This window comes from Leuciscus leuciscus (genome assembly GCF_965113295.1).
Source record: "Leuciscus leuciscus genome assembly, contig: HAP1_SCAFFOLD_224, whole genome shotgun sequence".
In the NCBI taxonomy this organism is placed as follows: Eukaryota; Metazoa; Chordata; class Actinopteri; order Cypriniformes; family Leuciscidae; genus Leuciscus; species Leuciscus leuciscus.
Window position 1 is genome coordinate 100,865 of NW_028118487.1, and position 19,301 is coordinate 120,165.

Below are 19,301 nucleotides of genomic sequence, written 5' to 3' on the forward strand. Positions count from 1 at the left end.
AATTGCGAGTTATGAAACAGTTAGTAACCTCTATAAATTCATAATTGAAGGATTTAAGTAGAAACACAGGATGCAATTATGCATTTGAAAAAAAAAATTGTGACTTCCTTCAGCTTATGTGATACTATTCACTGCAAATGTTCCTTTTATTCATATATACATGGTTCTATGAATGTATTTTACAAAAAACATGTAATCTTCATTTCTATAATGTTATTATATTGTAGTTACAACCAATAACTTTAGTAATTCAGATTTATTTCTCTCAAATAAGTATTAACATAGTTATTAATAGCAGTTCTGTTTTGTCCTTATAAATTGTGAGTTATGATATGCAATTATGCATTTGGAGTTGTTTGCTTGTCAATGTAACTAATGATCAATCATTCCTGCAATAAAATAATAATGTGTAGAAAATAAATAAGAATACTTACAAACAGTTGTACATATATATATATATATATATATCTTCTTTTTACATATTGGTTTAAAAATATTTTTAAAAAATTGTATTACACATCGTTGACCTTAGGTTATTAAATGTTTGATCAACACACTTTCATTCCAGACTTTTATTCCATGTAGTGATGTTGGAAAAAAGTTAGGCCCCACCCCATTGGATTTAAATTCCACTTTGAATAGCGGAAACCAAACGACTTTATCGAACAACTTTTACTTATTAGACTTTGTCGAATACGTATTATTCCCTGACTGATTTTTCCATGGCTGATACAGTACAGAAAAGGTAATGCTTCTAAACATTATTTTTTTGTGTTATATCGGTTTCCTCTAGTCAGCTCCAGGTCGACGAATGCGCCCGCGTTCCTCCGACTTATTTGCAGCAACATAGTCTCCGAGTATCAACATTTATGGTAATAATAATCAATGTTTTTTGATCGGCTATTCGGCATGCGATTGATTTCTGAAGTGTCTCATATATATAAACATTAAGTATTCAAGGTGCTATAGGTGCTATGGGCGTGGTCTTCGTGGTAAGCGCTAACGGGACATTTTTTGAAAACATTAAGACGTCTTACAGGTCTAAAACTGCTAAACGGTAGTGTAGTTCCAAAGTTTTGAAGTAAAGCCTTTATGTAAAGAAAATGTATAGTTAGAATCCAGCTTTCAACTTCGACTTGTTTTTTGTGAATAAGCTACAATCAATTCATTGAGGTCAGAGGTCATGGTGGTTACAGAGAAACCAATTTCTCTCAACCAAAAAAAAACAAACAAACAAAAAACTCATGTTAACAACGTTTCAAAGCAAACCTATTGTGTTTTCAATTTAAGAGACACCCGATCACCAGGCATTTTCCACCTATATTCTTAGTTTAAACTGGACTGCAAATACACTACCAAAAATGATTTTCCAACTTAGTGTTTGTCTTTTTTTTTTAAAACAGTCCAAATATTGAAAAATATATATACACTATATATAAATAATTATGCATTTAATAGAGGAGTAAAACGGAATAAGATGCAATGTCTTGTTTTCTGGAAAGAATACAAACAAAGCGAGTTGTTTAGAAGAACAAACAATTACTACAACAATTGCACAAACAAATTATTTTATTTTTTTAAAACCAAGTTTTCAAGCGAATTCATTGTGTGTTTCTCAGCGTTTAAAGACAACGTTTAGGTTTAAGATGACCATTGTCATTAAAGGGTGTGAGCGTGCACAGACTAAGGCCCTCACAATGCAAATGGCATTAGTGCAGGGCAGGCCCTGTTGTGCTGCTGCTCATTTAGTGTGGTTTTTTTTTTTAATTACATTTCTTCAAATCATGAATTGTTCTTTAAAATCGTTGAAATAATTTCTTTCACGTGTCTGTTTGTCTCCCAGGACTCCTGATCGTCATCTTGTCCACTGCTTGCGGTGCCACAAGCCTCAGGAGTGCATCTCCGTTCACCTGGCTCGTGTGTGCATGAGGAGCAGCACTCCAGAGGAGAGAGCAGCCGAGGTGCAGAGCGCAAAGGCCTCAAGCAAGGGTTGGGTCCGCTACGGCAGAAACTGGGACTACAATGTCATCTGCAAGCTCATTCCTGACAGATGCTCCCAGGCCAACTTGGTCAATGAACTTCTTCGCCGCGGCTTCTTCGTTGCCAATCAGCCCTCGGAGACCGATGCTGAAGCTCCATCTCCAACCCGCGTAGTCCCGTCTGGTCCGACTCAAAAGTAAGTGCAGTAAACCGTGTGCTACACTGCAAAAAGAAAAAGAGTGTTATTCCCCCTCCGTATCCTTGTCTCGTTTTCCAGTCCAAATATCTAACAATTCTTAAATCAGGATGCATTCACTAGATGTCATAATTATAGTGGGTCCTGTTTTCTGTGATAAGTAAATCAGATTGAAGGGAGTTGTTAACAAAGACATTCACTGCAAAAAATGCTTTTCTTACTTAGTATCCGTGTCTTGTTTTCCAGTCCTAATATCAAAAGAATTTCTTAAAATCAAGATGAATTTACTAAAGTAGTAAAATGCTATATTATGTCTGGTTTTCTGTGGAAATAATTAAAATGAAGGGTTTTTTTGCTTAACACAAGCAAAACTATCGGTCCATGGGGTAAGAAAAATATGGTTTCTTATTGAATTTAAGGTTCTTTTTCTTAATCCATGGACAGATAGTTTAGCTTGTGTTGAGTAAAAACCCACTTCATTTTAATGCATCTTCATGTAAGAATTTTTAGATGTTTGGACTGGAAACCAGACAATAATACTAAGTAAGAAAATGTTTGTTTTTTGCAGTGCAGCATCTTATACAAATCTACTCCTCTAGTAAATGCATTTCGACTTGAGATTATTTAGCCATTTGTACTGGAAACAAGACAAAAGTACTAATTAAGAACATCAATCATGAGAAATGTAGTGTGGATGTTACCTACCATAAGGTGACAATGCAACTGAATAAAACAAACAAACAAACTCACTGACATGTGCGACCACACTTTTATCCTGAGATGATAAAGTCACAATGCCAAGAAATGCTCTTGGCTCTCACCTGCAAACACTCTGCAATCAATCAGTCAATCACCCTCATCAACTCGACACAGTGTCTGTCAGCTGTTTGTCTGGTGTTGAGTATGATCCTGCCATGTGTTCCCTTGTCTAATGTGCCATGTTGTCATTGGTTCATTGTTTACAGGTGTCCCTTGTCTTGTCATTAGTCTTGTGTGTATTTAAGCCCTCATGTTTGCCACGTGTCTTTGTCAGTTTTTTGTTTCACTGTACCCGTGTTTGCTGAGTGTCATGCCGTCCCATCCTTCTGTTGTGAGTTAATGCCACGCTGTGCTTTTGTTCTATGTCTGATCTTGATATGTTTCTAAATGCATTTGAGTTCTCATCTATACTTGCCTCCAGCAGATCCCTTACACCTGTCTTGTTTTTTGTTTTGTCCAAACAGGTTCTTCCTCTTTGGGATTGCTGCACTCAAAGATTGTCAAACTATTTTAAGAGTGGCGAAGCCGGAAATAAACAGGATGTGTCAAGATCTGGAGATGGGCAGAAAACTCGGGCACAGAGAAAGTACCATGTATAGGTACTACTGCGAAGCTACACTGGTTTTTGCCCACATGCTGCGCCCGATTGCTGTGGAGTCCTTGACAGTAAGTCCATGTCTACTTTAAAGACTTTACGCTCATGATATGATGCAGTGTTTACGTATGCATTAGTGACCGCTCTTTCGTTATCCAGGATTCAGATTGGCTTGATCGGTTTGAGCATAGTGGCAGGGTGGTGATCGGCGTAGGGAGGGGCACGGATACCAACACGCTGCTTGCCCTGACCCAATGGGAGGAAGCTGTGAGTTTTAGTATGACATAAACAGCCGATGACTTGCTACCATTGTTTATACCATTTAATAATCTTTTGTTCGCACAGACATTTTTTCCCTTTTTTGTTTTTGTTTCCCATAGTGTTTGCAGGTCTACTTCAGCAAGATAAGGCCAGGGAACATCTGTCACGAGAAACCATGCAATGCCTTCTTTCTTGTGTCCTCCGGTGAGGCGGTCTCCAGCGTATCGCGAGACCTCAAATGCCTACACGATCTGTATGTACCTGCACATATGCGTGTGTGAGTGCACACCGTTAACTACATTTTGTCAGTCACAGTCATTTCACAGGCAACCCTTTGTGTTCCATTTTGTTTCTGCAGGCACAAACTTCCCCACTTTACTAGCCAGGATGTGCGCAGGGCGGTTGGCATTGCTGCGCAGAAGCTAACGGAGCCCCAACGGCAGGCGGTGCAGTTTTACCTGGACCGTGGCGCTCGTGATGTCGGACCACAGGACGCTGTTGACGCAGCTGTGCTGCTGGACTCTTTGTGCGTGTAAGTCTCTTCACGCAGCAAGGACCTAACATGTCACAAACAATCTTTACATCCGAGTAGCCATAATTTTGCCCAAGTAACAAACCTTTTTGTTCCTCGCCTACAAAGCAATTCTTCGGACGACGACCACCAGTCATTTGCTGAATTGGCTACAGCCGGAGGCAGTTCGAGTCTGCCAACTGCCCGCAAAGACTTCTCTGCATTTGTGACCAGTTTTCCCATTTCACTGGATGGGCAGCCTCCATCGAAAAAACAGCGTGTGAAGTATGGGTTTCCTGAAGACGGCACCTTCTATGATAAGTGGCGGGTCTCGCAGTACGCCCAGAGGCGGGAATATCTTCTGGGTAAGTCTCCGAATCCACCAATACAGCATTGTCCCGCATTTTAACATGCAGACGCTGCAGGTTGCTGTGGGGTTGTGTGTTTTTTTTTATTTTTATTTTTTTTATGCAAACCCAAAACCCAAAGACCTTTTTCTACCACACACTATCTCTATCAAAACGCAGCAATGTCCGACTCACACCGATCACTTTTGACTTCTTTTGAGTAAAGTGGTTTCATTTTGTCTTTCAGAACACTTCAAAGTCCATAAGCCTTCGACCGGAAAGTTGTCGAGGCTGATTAGGCAGGAGGGGTGGAAGTCCAACTACCCGAAGCCAGAGGAGATTCAACGGTTGTGGAAACCATCTCCTTCCAACCTCGCCATAGAGTCGGATGAGGCCATAATGAAGTGCCTGTCTGAGCAGACCTGGACGGGGCTGGCTATTAAGGACTTCGGTGCCAAGCAAGGTCGTGGTAAGGGTAAAACTGTGGCATTAGTTTGTTCTATAAATGAAACGTGGGCCATGCAACGTATACTGCAAGGAATTATTAGCATAGGCAGTAGAGGTTTTTTTTTTGGTAAAAAAAAAGTAAATTGGACTACTTTTCAGATTGTATTTCATAAAACAACATCTCAGGAAAATGTTAAGGGGTTTAAAAAAAAAAAAAAAAATTCTGTTACAGAACAGGGCATTGATTTCATACGTGTCCACTGTAGAGGACACCAGGACTTAAATCATGTTTATCAGGCATTTTGTGAGACGAAACAAGTGAATATGGAAATAAATTATACATCAATATTTCTATGAAATATTAGATATTATTATTCAAATGTTGCCAATTATTACTCCAATTATTACACTTCTTTTTTCATTAAATGTTGCTCCAAGAACACATTAATGTGCACATTAGATACAGTTTATAGATACATTGCATTGAATGGGAATATTAATTTATGGACATTTTACCCACATATTGCATAAAGTAAAATGGTGTATCAATTCATTCCATTATTTCTTTCATAACATAGTTGAGAATAATCTTTATACAAATTTTGGTTGAAAAAATCCTGAAACCCCCAAATTTATTGGTGATTGAAAAAAAAAATCCCATTGTTTTTGCCTATACATATAATTTCATGTCATTTTATTTTTTAAACAACTTAGTCCTGACGTCCACTACAGAGGACATAGCATAACGTATGAATAAAATATTATTTTTCAAAAATGTTTTTTTTTACCATTTGTTTATTGTGCTCTAAACAGTGTGATAACCTGGAAAAAAACTAAATTCAAAAAACTTTTTTTTTCTGGGTCCCAGGAGGATATCTGTTGCTAAAGTGGAAGTTGTCTCAAGTTGTCCAGCAGAGGGCAGCAGATTCCTTTTTAAATGAGAAGTCCCGCTCCTTATTCTGTTCTCAGTTATGGCCTAAAGTTTATTATAGATGCAGAATATTAAAAATGAAGGGGCAACGTGTCTGACAATCTTTATGAATAGACAAAATGATATGATATGTTCAATCGACCCCACTGTCCTTCGGTCTCAAATGAAATGCACATGTGCTTTAAGTAGTTTTTTCTCTTTTTTATTTTTTACTTTTTATATTGTTATGTTTCCTTTTCATGTAAAGCACTTTAAATTGCCATTGAGTATGACATGTGCTATATAAATAACGTGCCTTGCCTTTGCTACGAGGGGCAAAACATCAGTGGCCACGAGTGTAAATTAGAGATATTATAGCCTACTGTATGGCCACCGCTACTCTACTAATTCCCATCCCCCTCTGTGACCTGTGACGTCTTACTGTCAATCAAACCTGTTGTTTTACACCGTGTGAGATCGATCTTCTGCTGATCAAGGTGACAGTCTTTCAACTTTTTTAATTATTTGCATGATATTTCAAGTTATGCCTGTACTTATGACATCACGTGAGCGGTTTCGAAACTGGGCTACTGAGTGGATAAATAACAGTTTCATGTGGCTTTGAAGTGATCGAGCGTTTATACGCTGTGTTGTTACCTTGTAACACTTTTGCTATAGCTTTTTTTTTTTTCTCTGCCATATATAAAACCATTTGGACATGAACATTTTTTTACTAAAAAAAATACCATGCTTGAACGTCATGTAGCGAAACAATGATTAATTTTGTAGTCTTTATTGTTCTCTTGTTTAAATTGTATTTTTGATTGTGTATTTATCAACATCTTTGGCTCTTTTTAATTTATACTTTTTGAATGATTATTTGTAGGTTTTCTAAAAAGAATCAGTTATTGCAAGAGACTGATTTTTGACGTGTGACAATGGAAGAAGGTAAGGCCCGATTCACTAGAAAACTGCCATGCAAAGTTTGGTCCCACTTCATCAAGTGTCTTTAAGGACATCGTCAATGAATGAATAATTTAATTACATATATATATATACATAGAGAGAGAGAGAGAGAGAGAGAGATCAAATGATTCTATCCTCAAGTCCTTTTATTAGACAATTGCTTTGAGTGATAGCCATATGGAATAAGTTAGCACTGGGACAATAACCCATCTCATAATTCACATTCATTATTTCTTTCTAGAGTCTGTGAGACGCATCAGAAGGCAATACAAGGATGTAAGACGACATGTTGTCCAACTCATTATAGATAGCAAGGAAGACATGAGGAGGCTAGAGCATCGTCTGCTGGATCTGGGCACATGTACAAACAGTAAAATATCAATTCACATACTTTTTTTAACATTATATTTATTTTGTATAAGGCAAGACACATTTAAAATTGTAGTTGTGTTGTCAAACTAAATAAACAAATAATCTATCACTGTGTTATCCACCCTTCCACAGCAGAAACTGTGTCAGAAACTCAAGTCAGCCCACGCATAGAACAGTGTAAGTTAGAAATATTGCGTCTGTGATGTGAACTATGGGAAGGCTCTTTGAAAAGTGACATTATACACTCAGTATGTTTTCAAATACAGGCATTACAGATGCATGGAGAGGAAAGAATGTTTTTGTGATGGTCTCCAAAATTGGGCCATACAAAGTCTTCTTTTTTGACCTTTACAGTACTTCTCCAGGTCTGGAGCTCGAGAGTGAGGTACACAAACAAACAGTCGCTTGACTTTATTATTATGTATAATAAACACAACATGTATGCACCCTCATGTGAACCTCATTGTCAGCAGGTCATCAATGCCTTCATCTATCTGGAAATCCAGAAATTCAACATTCGGTCAGCAGAGCAGGCATTCTACATAGACAGCTTTGAAATGAGAAAAATTTGGCGAGGACATTTAACAATGCTGAAGGTTGGTTTTATTCAGTGTAAATACGATAAGGTCACAAAGGCTTTGAATTCTAACAACAACAAAAATATTTTCAGATTGACCCCTCAGTGTACCACTTCATCATTGGCATCACAAACAAGCACAACCACTGGACAGTTACGGTATAAGATGGAACTTGCTTTGTTTTTGAAATAAACCAAACTAAAATGGACCATTAGTGTGCATAACTATGTTTCTATATATTCTAAAATACTGAAAGGTTATCCTGCCATCACAGAAGAAGGCATTGTTTTTAGACCCAATGGGAGAAAGTCAAATCGATATAATGAAGTGCCAGAAGGTGACAAGGTATGAATAAATAAAATCAAAGGCTTTTTACAGTAATGTATTTGAAACTACAATGCATAGCGCTGTCATTTGTTACATTGTTGTTTGTCAATATAAGAGCACTGATGCTTCAGAGAGGATACGACGCCTCAGCCTGGACGTGCGAGACGGTTCCTCATCCCAAACAGAGGGATTCCTCGTCCTGTGGAGTTTTTGCACTGAAGGTATCAAAGGTGTAAAAAACTGCTCAACTTATTTTGATGAGTTAATGTAATATGTTTTCCTGACATATAAGATTCAACTTATTTTTTTAAGTCAGTTTGATGAATTCAAGTTTCAATGACTTAAACATCCAATTTGATTGAATAATAAATAAAAAAATAAGGATGATTATATGATGGTGGCCATGGACATCATATAGTAATTTCTAATAGCACTGTCCTAAAATGACAACATATATATATATATATATATATATATATATATATATATATATATATATATATATATATACACACATCTTTTTTTATTACATTTTTTGTAGTTTGCCGAATGTATTCTCCGTCAGCAGCCAATTGATTTTTCCAGTGATGAAGAATCAGTTAACAACCTCAGGAAACACATAGCTGTCACTCTTCTACAAGACAGTGGTACGTTTCACGGAAGTTCTCAAGTTCAGACAGAGCACCATTCATTTTAGTACACATCGTTTAAATCACTGATGCATAACCAGTTTTTTAAATTATGATTTAGTATGTAGAGTAGACCTTATGGCAGTAAAATCCTTGAGCTGTGAATGTCTCGAGAAGCTAATAAAAATGTTCGTAATGATTATTGCAGTTCTTCCCAGACATGACACAGGGAGAGCATTACATCTATATAAATTGTTTTTGGCCTCCTATTTTTTTTCTCTCTTTTATTCTGTATTGTTTTCTAGATGATTTAACCCGGTTGTGCTCATTCTGGTTGTGCCAGGACGCTGTTGACGCAGCTGTGCTGCTGGACTCTTTGTGCGTGTATGTCTCTTCACGCAGCAAGGACCTAACATGTCACAAACAATCTTTACATCCGAGTAGCCATAATTTTGCCCAAGTAACAAACCTTTTTGTTCCTCGCCTACAAAGCAATTCTTCGGACGACGACCACCAGTCATTTGCTGAATTGGCTACAGCCGGAGGCAGGTCGAGTCTGCCAACTGCCCGCAAAGACTTCTCTGCATTTGTGACCAGTTTTCCCATTTCACTGGATGGGCAGCCTCCATCGAAAAAACAGCGTGTGAAGTATGGGTTTCCTGAAGACCGCACCTTCTATGATAAGTGGCGGGTCTCGCAGTACGCCCAGAGGCGGGAATATCTTCTGGGTAAGTCTCCGAATCCACCAATACAGCATTGTCCCGCATTTTAACATGCAGACGCTGCAGGTTGCTGTGGGTGTTTTTTTTAATTTTTTTTTAAATTTTTTTGTAAACAGCCGCCAAGTTTTTACCAATGCTTAAGGCATTTTTTTTTTCTAAACCCCTTAACACAGCAACACACCCACATCACACAATTAGCCAAGGGTTTGATCTCCTGGTCAAAACTAAACCTTTGTTTGTTTTTTTTTAATACAAACTCCAAACCCAAACACCTTTTCCTACCACACACTATCTCTATCAAAACGCAGCAATGTCCGACTCACACGATCACTTTTGACTTCTTTTGAGTAAAGTGGTTTCATTTTGTCTTTCAGAACACTTCAAAGTCCATAAGCCTTCGACCGGAAAGTTGTCGAGGCTGATTAGGCAGGAGGGGTGGAAGTCCAACTACCCGAAGCCAGAGGAGATTCAACGGTTGTGGAAACCATCTCCTTCCAACCTCGCCATAGAGTCGGATGAGGCCATAATGAAGTGCCTGTCTGAGCAGACCTGGACGGGGCTGGCTATTAAGGACTTCGGTGCCAAGCAAGGTCGTGGTAAGGGTAAAACTGTGGCATTAGTTTGTTCTATAAATGAAACGTGGGCCATGCAACGTATACTGCAGTGAATTATTAGCATAGGCAGTAGAGGTTTTTTTTTTTTTTTTACAGAACACATTTTTCAAATGAATGCAATGTTTATTCAACCAACTCAAAATGTAATGTTTTGTTCTATTGTAGGAGTGGTTGCAACACGGCCCTTTCTTAAAGGGGAAATAGTTTGTGACTATCACGGGAAGGTGATTCCAGCATCAGTTGGGAAGGAGATGATGCGGGACCTCGGTGACCAGGCTGGCTACTTGTTTTTTTTTAAGGCGGGCCAAAGAGACCTATGTGTCGACGCGCAGACCTTTCCCTGCACATGCCATCCCAACTCGGACACGTTTGGCCGACTCATAAATCATTCTGCAAAGATGCCAAACTTAAAGCCGTTTTACTGCTCCGTTAAGCTGAGTGGAGTGAAAACGGATGTAATTTTGTTCAAAGCGCTCTCTGACATACCTGTCGACACCCAGCTCAAATTCGATTATGGTGTTCGGAGGACCTCATTCCGTGGCGAGGGCTTAAACCTAGAATGGCTTGATGAGTAGGCCAGGACTTGCACCTAAAAAATCTGTCCTGTCACTTTTCGACACAGGCGAAGCTTGGTTCCGAGGACTGGATGAATTTGTATGTGGATCTTGTGCCGAAGATGGCTGCCTGCCGGGGTTTTTTTGTCTCCCCTTTCCCCTCAGTCCACAGAGCTTGATTTCGTTGCCAGTTGTTTTGTCTCAATTTTATAGTTCTGTTATAGTTTTTATTTTATAGTTCTTTAATGTTTACATTGTTTCTTTTTAAGATGTTATTTTGTAAAATGTTTGTCACTTTTTTATTTTTCAAATAAATCTGTTACCCATCTCAATTTCTCTGCTTGTTCTCTATAAATATTTTAATTTGAGATGTCATGCATTAGTGTATACAACCAAATTACTTTTTAGTGTATACAAAAGTGAGCCCCCCCCCCCCCCCTCCTGATTTGAGCCTCTGAGTCCAGTTCTCATGCTCCGTAGGCCCTTAACATTGCAACAGAAACCAGTGTATTTACAGAAAACAATTTCAAAATGAATGCATTGTTTATTCACAAACTCAATGTAATGTTTTCTTCTATTGCAAATCACAAGTGGTGTTGTGGCCTTTGACCCTGCATGCAGACGGCCTGACGCAAAGTGTACTTGAGTTTTCCCCACCTGTTAACCTGTCAATGCGTAATGGTTGCATTTGGCGTGCATATCAGCACCAGTGCTGAACCGGCTCAATGGCTGTATGTAATGTGGCTTTGTATGAATTTGAGCACCTATGCCCAGTTGTCCTGCTCTGGCTGGGCCTGGATGGATGGATGGCTAATACATTAAAACAAGCAAAATTATCAAGTTATGTCCCTTTTGATCTGTTTCTATGTGTGAGTTGTTTGTATTGTTCTCTGTCCAGGAAGAAGACTGGATTGGTCCTGCAGTCTGATTGGTGCCACGTCCTGATTGGTCAGCTGACTCCTGATCGTTTATTACATATTTGTAACTCTGTGGTCTAAGTTTTAAATGTTACAAAAATAAATGCCTTTTAAGACATCTTTCATCTTGTGTGTTGATCTCATGTTAGGGTTAGGGTTAGGTAGGGAGGTAAAAACGACTTTCACCCTCATTAGTAACCACCCTCATTTGCATATATGGAATCTGATTGGCCGAATCTTAACTGTCCAGATATCTGCAACGGTGTGTTTTATCTGTACGAAACTTGGTTTATATAGTAATTGATGTATGGCTAGTCGACTGGTGGTGGTTTGGTGCGCCTCTAGCGCCACCAGGTGTGTAGACACGGTACTGCACTTTATTTTTTAGATTTGTTTTTTTTTAACAGGGGTCTATTTTATAAATTGCTGTTGTATCTAGGGTTATTTTATATAGGGGTGGTCTATCCTGGTATATTTTGGGTAGGGTCTGTGTAGGTCCCGCCAGTGGTCAGTGTTTTTTGGTTTTGTTTTCTGTTTTTTTGTGCAGGTGGTGGGTAGGTTTAGCTGGTTAGGTGAGGTAGCGTGCCAGGCCTTTGGCCTTTGACCCTGCATCCATGCAGACGCCCTGACGCAAACTGAACTTGAGTTTTCCCCCAGCTGTTCACCTGTCAATGCAAAATGGTTGCATTTGCCGTGCATATCAGCACGAGTGCTGAAACAGCACCAATGCTGACAGGTAAGTGTCTATTTCTATAGATAGATTGATGGATGGAGTGATGGATGGATGGATGGATGGATGGATGGATGGATGGATGGATGGATGGATGGATGGATGGATGGATGGATAGATAGGTACATGAGTTGAAACAACTTTTTGTTAAAAAAAATGTTTTTGTTAAAAAAAATGTTTTTGTTTGAAAAAGTGAATGTTTTTTAGGCCTGTGTTACATTGATGGATGGAGTGATGGAGTGATGGATGGATGGATGGATGGATGGATAGATAGATGAATAGATGAATATATAGATACATGAGTTTAAACCACTTTTTGTTAAAAAAAATATGTTTTTGTTTGAAAAAGTGAATGTTTTTAGGCCTGTGTTATACATGGATGGATGGAGTGATGGAGTGATGGATGGATGGATGGATGGATGGATGGATAGATAGATAAATAGATAGATAGATGAATAGATGAATATATAGATACATGAGTTTAAACAACTTTTTGTTAAAAAAAAAAAAGTTTTTGTTTGAAAAAGTGAATGTTTTTAGGCCTGTGTTATACATGGATGGATGGAGTGATGGAGTGATGGAGTGATGGATGGATGGATGGATAGATAGATGGATAGATGGATAGATGGATAGATGAGTTTGATCGACTGTTTGTTCATATTTTTTTATTGTTTTGTGTTAAATATTGAAAGTAGTCTTTGGACTAATGGTTAGTTTGGGTTTAGGGTTAGTTTGGGGCTATGGTTAGGTTAGGTTAGGGTTAAAATGGCATATAGGTAGGGAGGTAAAAACGACTTTCACCCTCATTAGTAACCACCCTCATTTGCATAAAGGGCATCTGATTGGCCGAATCTTAACTGTCCATATATCTGCAACGGTGTGTTTTATCTGTACGAAACTTGGTTTATATAGTAATTGATGTATGGCTAGTCGACTGGTGGTGGTTTGGTGCGCCTCTAGCGCCACCAGGTGTGTAGACACGGTACTGCACTTTATTTTTTAGATTTGTTTTTTTTTAACAGGGGTCTATTTTATAAATTGCTGTTGTATCTAGGGTTATTTTATATAGGGGTGGTCTATCCTGGTATATTTTGGGTAGGGTCTGTGTAGGTCCCGCCAGTGGTCAGTGTTTTTTGGTTTTGTTTTCTGTTTTTTTGTGCAGGTGGTGGGTAGGTTTAGCTGGTTAGGTGAGGTAGCGTGCCAGGCCTTTGGCCTTTGACCCTGCATCCATGCAGACGCCCTGACGCAAACTGAACTTGAGTTTTCCCCCAGCTGTTCACCTGTCAATGCAAAATGGTTGCATTTGCCGTGCATATCAGCACGAGTGCTGAAACAGCACCAATGCTGACAGGTAAGTGTCTATTTCTATAGATAGATTGATGGATGGAGTGATGGATGGATGGATGGATGGATGGATGGATGGATGGATGGATGGATGGATGGATGGATGGATGGATGGATAGATAGGTACATGAGTTGAAACAACTTTTTGTTAAAAAAAATGTTTTTGTTAAAAAAAATGTTTTTGTTTGAAAAAGTGAATGTTTTTTAGGCCTGTGTTACATTGATGGATGGAGTGATGGAGTGATGGATGGATGGATGGATGGATGGATAGATAGATGAATAGATGAATATATAGATACATGAGTTTAAACCACTTTTTGTTAAAAAAAATATGTTTTTGTTTGAAAAAGTGAATGTTTTTAGGCCTGTGTTATACATGGATGGATGGAGTGATGGATGGATGGATGGATGGATGGATAGATAGATAAATAGATAGATAGATGAATAGATGAATATATAGATACATGAGTTTAAACAACTTTTTGTTAAAAAAAAAAAGTTTTTGTTTGAAAAAGTGAATGTTTTTAGGCCTGTGTTATACATGGATGGATGGAGTGATGGAGTGATGGAGTGATGGATGGATGGATGGATAGATAGATGGATAGATGGATAGATGGATAGATGGATAGATGAGTTTGATCGACTGTTTGTTCATATTTTTTTATTGTTTTGTGTTAAATATTGAAAGTAGTCTTTGGACTAATGGTTAGTTTGGGTTTAGGGTTAGTTTGAGGCTATGGTTAGGTTAGGGTTAAAATGGCATATAGGTAGGGAGGTAAAAACGACTTTCACCCTCATTAGTAACCACCCTCATTTGCATAAAGGGCATCTGATTGGCCGAATCTTAACTGTCCATATATCTGCAACGGTGTGTTTTATCTGTACGAAACTTGGTTTATATAGTAATTGATGTATGGCTAGTCGACTGGTGGTGGTTTGGTGCGCCTCTAGCGCCACCAGGTGTGTAGACACGGTACTGCACTTTATTTTTTAGATTTGTTTTTTTTTAACAGGGGTCTATTTTATAAATTGCTGTTGTATCTAGGGTTATTTTATATAGGGGTGGTCTATCCTGGTATATTTTGGGTAGGGTCTGTGTAGGTCCCGCCAGTGGTCAGTGTTTTTTGGTTTTGTTTTCTGTTTTTTTGTGCAGGTGGTGGGTAGGTTTAGCTGGTTAGGTGAGGTAGCGTGCCAGGCCTTTGGCCTTTGACCCTGCATCCATGCAGACGCCCTGACGCAAACTGAACTTGAGTTTTCCCCCAGCTGTTCACCTGTCAATGCAAAATGGTTGCATTTGCCGTGCATATCAGCACGAGTGCTGAAACAGCACCAATGCTGACAGGTAAGTGTCTATTTCTATAGATAGATTGATGGATGGAGTGATGGATGGATGGATGGATGGATGGATGGATGGATGGATGGATGGATGGATGGATGGATGGATGGATGGATAGATAGGTACATGAGTTGAAACAACTTTTTGTTAAAAAAAATGTTTTTGTTAAAAAAAATGTTTTTGTTAAAAAAAATGTTTTTGTTTGAAAAAGTGAATGTTTTTTAGGCCTGTGTTACATTGATGGATGGAGTGATGGAGTGATGGATGGATGGATGGATGGATGGATAGATAGATGAATAGATGAATATATAGATACATGAGTTTAAACCACTTTTTGTTAAAAAAAATATGTTTTTGTTTGAAAAAGTGAATGTTTTTAGGCCTGTGTTATACATGGATGGATGGAGTGATGGATGGATGGATGGATGGATGGATAGATAGATAAATAGATAGATAGATGAATAGATGAATATATAGATACATGAGTTTAAACAACTTTTTGTTAAAAAAAAAAAAGTTTTTGTTTGAAAAAGTGAATGTTTTTAGGCCTGTGTTATACATGGATGGATGGAGTGATGGAGTGATGGAGTGATGGATGGATGGATGGATAGATAGATGGATAGATGGATAGATGGATAGATGGATAGATGAGTTTGATCGACTGTTTGTTCATATTTTTTTATTGTTTTGTGTTAAATATTGAAAGTAGTCTTTGGACTAATGGTTAGTTTGGGTTTAGGGTTAGTTTGAGGCTATGGTTAGGTTAGGGTTAAAATGGCATATAGGTAGGGAGGTAAAAACGACTTTCACCCTCATTAGTAACCACCCTCATTTGCATAAAGGGCATCTGATTGGCCGAATCTTAACTGTCCATATATCTGCAACGGTGTGTTTTATCTGTACGAAACTTGGTTTATATAGTAATTGATGTATGGCTAGTCGACTGGTGGTGGTTTGGTGCGCCTCTAGCGCCACCAGGTGTGTAGACACGGTACTGCACTTTATTTTTTAGATTTGTTTTTTTTTAACAGGGGTCTATTTTATAAATTGCTGTTGTATCTAGGGTTATTTTATATAGGGGTGGTCTATCCTGGTATATTTTGGGTAGGGTCTGTGTAGGTCCCGCCAGTGGTCAGTGTTTTTTGGTTTTGTTTTCTGTTTTTTTGTGCAGGTGGTGGGTAGGTTTAGCTGGTTAGGTGAGGTAGCGTGCCAGGCCTTTGGCCTTTGACCCTGCATCCATGCAGACGCCCTGACGCAAACTGAACTTGAGTTTTCCCCCAGCTGTTCACCTGTCAATGCAAAATGGTTGCATTTGCCGTGCATATCAGCACGAGTGCTGAAACAGCACCAATGCTGACAGGTAAGTGTCTATTTCTATAGATAGATTGATGGATGGAGTGATGGATGGATGGATGGATGGATGGATGGATGGATGGATGGATGGATGGATGGATGGATGGATGGATGGATGGATGGATAGATAGGTACATGAGTTGAAACAACTTTTTGTTAAAAAAAATGTTTTTGTTAAAAAAAATGTTTTTGTTTGAAAAAGTGAATGTTTTTTAGGCCTGTGTTACATTGATGGATGGAGTGATGGAGTGATGGATGGATGGATGGATGGATGGATAGATAGATGAATAGATGAATATATAGATACATGAGTTTAAACCACTTTTTGTTAAAAAAAATATGTTTTTGTTTGAAAAAGTGAATGTTTTTAGGCCTGTGTTATACATGGATGGATGGAGTGATGGATGGATGGATGGATGGATGGATAGATAGATAAATAGATAGATAGATGAATAGATGAATATATAGATACATGAGTTTAAACAACTTTTTGTTAAAAAAAAAAAAGTTTTTGTTTGAAAAAGTGAATGTTTTTAGGCCTGTGTTATACATGGATGGATGGAGTGATGGAGTGATGGAGTGATGGATGGATGGATGGATAGATAGATGGATAGATGGATAGATGGATAGATGGATAGATGAGTTTGATCGACTGTTTGTTCATATTTTTTTATTGTTTTGTGTTAAATATTGAAAGTAGTCTTTGGACTAATGGTTAGTTTGGGTTTAGGGTTAGTTTGAGGCTATGGTTAGGTTAGGGTTAAAATGGCATATAGGTAGGGAGGTAAAAACGACTTTCACCCTCATTAGTAACCACCCTCATTTGCATAAAGGGCATCTGATTGGCCGAATCTTAACTGTCCATATATCTGCAACGGTGTGTTTTATCTGTACGAAACTTGGTTTATATAGTAATTGATGTATGGCTAGTCGACTGGTGGTGGTTTGGTGCGCCTCTAGCGCCACCAGGTGTGTAGACACGGTACTGCACTTTATTTTTTAGATTTTTTTTTTTTTAACAGGGGTCTATTTTATAAATTGCTGTTGTATCTAGGGTTATTTTATATAGGGGTGGTCTATCCTGGTATATTTTGGGTAGGGTCTGTGTAGGTCCCGCCAGTGGTCAGTGTTTTTTGGTTTTGTTTTCTGTTTTTTTGTGCAGGTGGTGGGTAGGTTTAGCTGGTTAGGTGAGGTAGCGTGCCAGGCCTTTGGCCTTTGACCCTGCATCCATGCAGACGCCCTGACGCAAACTGAACTTGAGTTTTCCCCCAGCTGTTCACCTGTCAATGCAAAATGGTTGCATTTGCCGTGCATATCAGCACGAGTGCTGAAACAGCACCAATGCTGACAGGTAAGTGTCTATTTCTATAGATAGATTGATGGATGGAGTGATGGATGGATGGATGGATGGATGGATGGATGGATGGATGGATGGATGGATGGATGGATGGATGGATGGATGGATGGATAGATAGGTACATGAGTTGAAACAACTTTTTGTTAAAAAAAATGTTTTTGTTAAAAAAAATGTTTTTGTTTGAAAAAGTGAATGTTTTTTAGGCCTGTGTTACATTGATGGATGGAGTGATGGAGTGATGGATGGATGGATGGATAGATAGATGAATAGATGAATATATAGATACATGAGTTTAAACCACTTTTTGTTAAAAAAAATATGTTTTTGTTTGAAAAAGTGAATGTTTTTAGGCCTGTGTTATACATGGATGGATGGAGTGATGGATGGATGGATGGATGGATGGATAGATAGATAAATAGATAGATAGATGAATAGATGAATATATAGATACATGAGTTTAAACAACTTTTTGTTAAAAAAAAAAAAGTTTTTGTTTGAAAAAGTGAATGTTTTTAGGCCTGTGTTATACATGGATGGATGGAGTGATGGAGTGATGGAGTGATGGATGGATGGATGGATAGATAGATGGATAGATGGATAGATGGATAGATGGATAGATGAGTTTGATCGACTGTTTGTTCATATTTTTTTATTGTTTTGTGTTAAATATTGAAAGTAGTCTTTGGACTAATGGTTAGTTTGGGTTTAGGGTTAGTTTGAGGCTATGGTTAGGTTAGGGTTAAAATGGCATATAGGTAGGGAGGTAAAAACGACTTTCACCCTCATTAGTAACCACCCTCATTTGCATAAAGGGCATCTGATTGGCCGAATCTTAACTGTCCATATATCTGCAACGGTGTGTTTTATCTGTACGAAACTTGGTTTATATAGTAATTGATGTATGGCTAGTCGACTGGTGGTGGTTTGGTGCGCCTCTAGCGCCACCAGGTGTGTAGACACGGTACTGCACTTTATTTTTTAGATTTGTTTTTTTTTAACAGGGGTCTATTTTATAAATTGCTGTTGTATCTAGGGTTATTTTATATAGGGGTGGTCTATCCTGGTATATTTTGGGTAGGGTCTGTGTAGGTCCCGCCAGTGGTCAGTGTTTTTTGGTTTTGTTTTCTGTTTTTTTGTGCAGGTGGTGGGTAGGTTTAGCTGGTTAGGTGAGGTAGCGTGCCAGGCCTTTGGCCTTTGACCCTGCATCCATGCAGACGCCCTGACGCAAACTGAACTTGAGTTTTCCCCCAGCTGTTCACCTGTCAATGCAAAATGGTTGCATTTGCCGTGCATATCAGCACGAGTGCTGAAACAGCACCAATGCTGACAGGTAAGTGTCTATTTCTATAGATAGATTGATGGATGGAGTGATGGATGGATGGATGGATGGATGGATGGATGGATGGATGGATGGATGGATGGATGGATGGATGGATGGATGGATGGATAGATAGGTACATGAGTTGAAACAACTTTTTGTTAAAAAAAATGTTTTT

The 19,301-nt window shown here is 38.6% G+C and overlaps 2 protein-coding genes and 1 long non-coding RNA gene across 5 annotated transcripts; 2 read left to right on the forward strand and 1 right to left on the reverse strand.

Annotated features, from left to right (window-relative positions):
* Window positions 1-1,551: 1,551 nt before the first annotated feature.
* LOC309491408 lies at window positions 1,552-2,965 on the reverse strand. Its single transcript, XR_014203102.1, has 2 exons — window positions 2,882-2,965; window positions 1,552-2,202 (listed from the first exon to the last, which is right to left on the reverse strand). It is a non-coding gene; the product is annotated as an uncharacterized lncRNA (long non-coding RNA).
* Window positions 2,966-3,035: 70 nt separating this feature from the next.
* On the forward strand, window positions 3,036-6,225 carry LOC309491407 (uncharacterized protein). Of its 3 annotated transcripts, none has more exons than XM_082190471.1 (7): window positions 3,036-3,266; window positions 3,400-3,601; window positions 3,690-3,797; window positions 3,911-4,044; window positions 4,150-4,323; window positions 4,432-4,667; window positions 4,897-6,068. In XM_082190471.1, exons 2-7 carry the CDS (start codon window positions 3,476-3,478, stop codon window positions 5,451-5,453), a joined length of 1,335 nt encoding a protein of 444 aa, XP_082046597.1. In that variant the 5' UTR covers window positions 3,036-3,266; window positions 3,400-3,475; the 3' UTR covers window positions 5,454-6,068. The 3 variants fall into 3 exon arrangements, with proteins under 3 accessions (XP_082046597.1, XP_082046596.1, XP_082046598.1); XM_082190472.1 differs by lacking the exon at window positions 3,036-3,266 and having other exon boundaries at window positions 3,296-3,601; window positions 4,897-5,118; window positions 5,965-6,225; XM_082190470.1 differs by lacking the exon at window positions 3,036-3,266 and having other exon boundaries at window positions 3,294-3,601.
* A 179-nt stretch (window positions 6,226-6,404) lies between these two features.
* LOC309491409 (uncharacterized protein) lies at window positions 6,405-11,100 on the forward strand. Its single transcript, XM_082190473.1, has 13 exons — window positions 6,405-6,954; window positions 7,214-7,333; window positions 7,477-7,521; window positions 7,611-7,729; window positions 7,818-7,940; window positions 8,015-8,080; window positions 8,179-8,267; window positions 8,365-8,470; window positions 8,791-8,896; window positions 9,184-9,262; window positions 9,371-9,606; window positions 9,975-10,196; window positions 10,380-11,100. Exons 1-13 carry the CDS (start codon window positions 6,945-6,947, stop codon window positions 10,787-10,789), a joined length of 1,731 nt encoding a protein of 576 aa, XP_082046599.1. The 5' UTR covers window positions 6,405-6,944; the 3' UTR covers window positions 10,790-11,100.
* Window positions 11,101-19,301: the final 8,201 nt, after the last annotated feature.

Coding starts and splice junctions, on each gene's coding strand:
- LOC309491407 (XM_082190470.1), top strand. CDS start 3,323: ATGCATTTGAGTTCTCATCTATACTTGCCTCCAGCAGATCCCTTACAC. Junction 3,602..3,689: donor TTGCTGTGGAGTCCTTGACA/GTAAGTCCATGT, acceptor TTCGTTATCCAG/GATTCAGATTGGCTTGATCG. Junction 4,324..4,431: donor CTGCTGGACTCTTTGTGCGT/GTAAGTCTCTTC, acceptor TCGCCTACAAAG/CAATTCTTCGGACGACGACC.
- LOC309491409 (XM_082190473.1), top strand. Junction 7,941..8,014: donor GACATTTAACAATGCTGAAG/GTTGGTTTTATT, acceptor AAATATTTTCAG/ATTGACCCCTCAGTGTACCA. Junction 10,197..10,379: donor CGGTGCCAAGCAAGGTCGTG/GTAAGGGTAAAA, acceptor GTTCTATTGTAG/GAGTGGTTGCAACACGGCCC.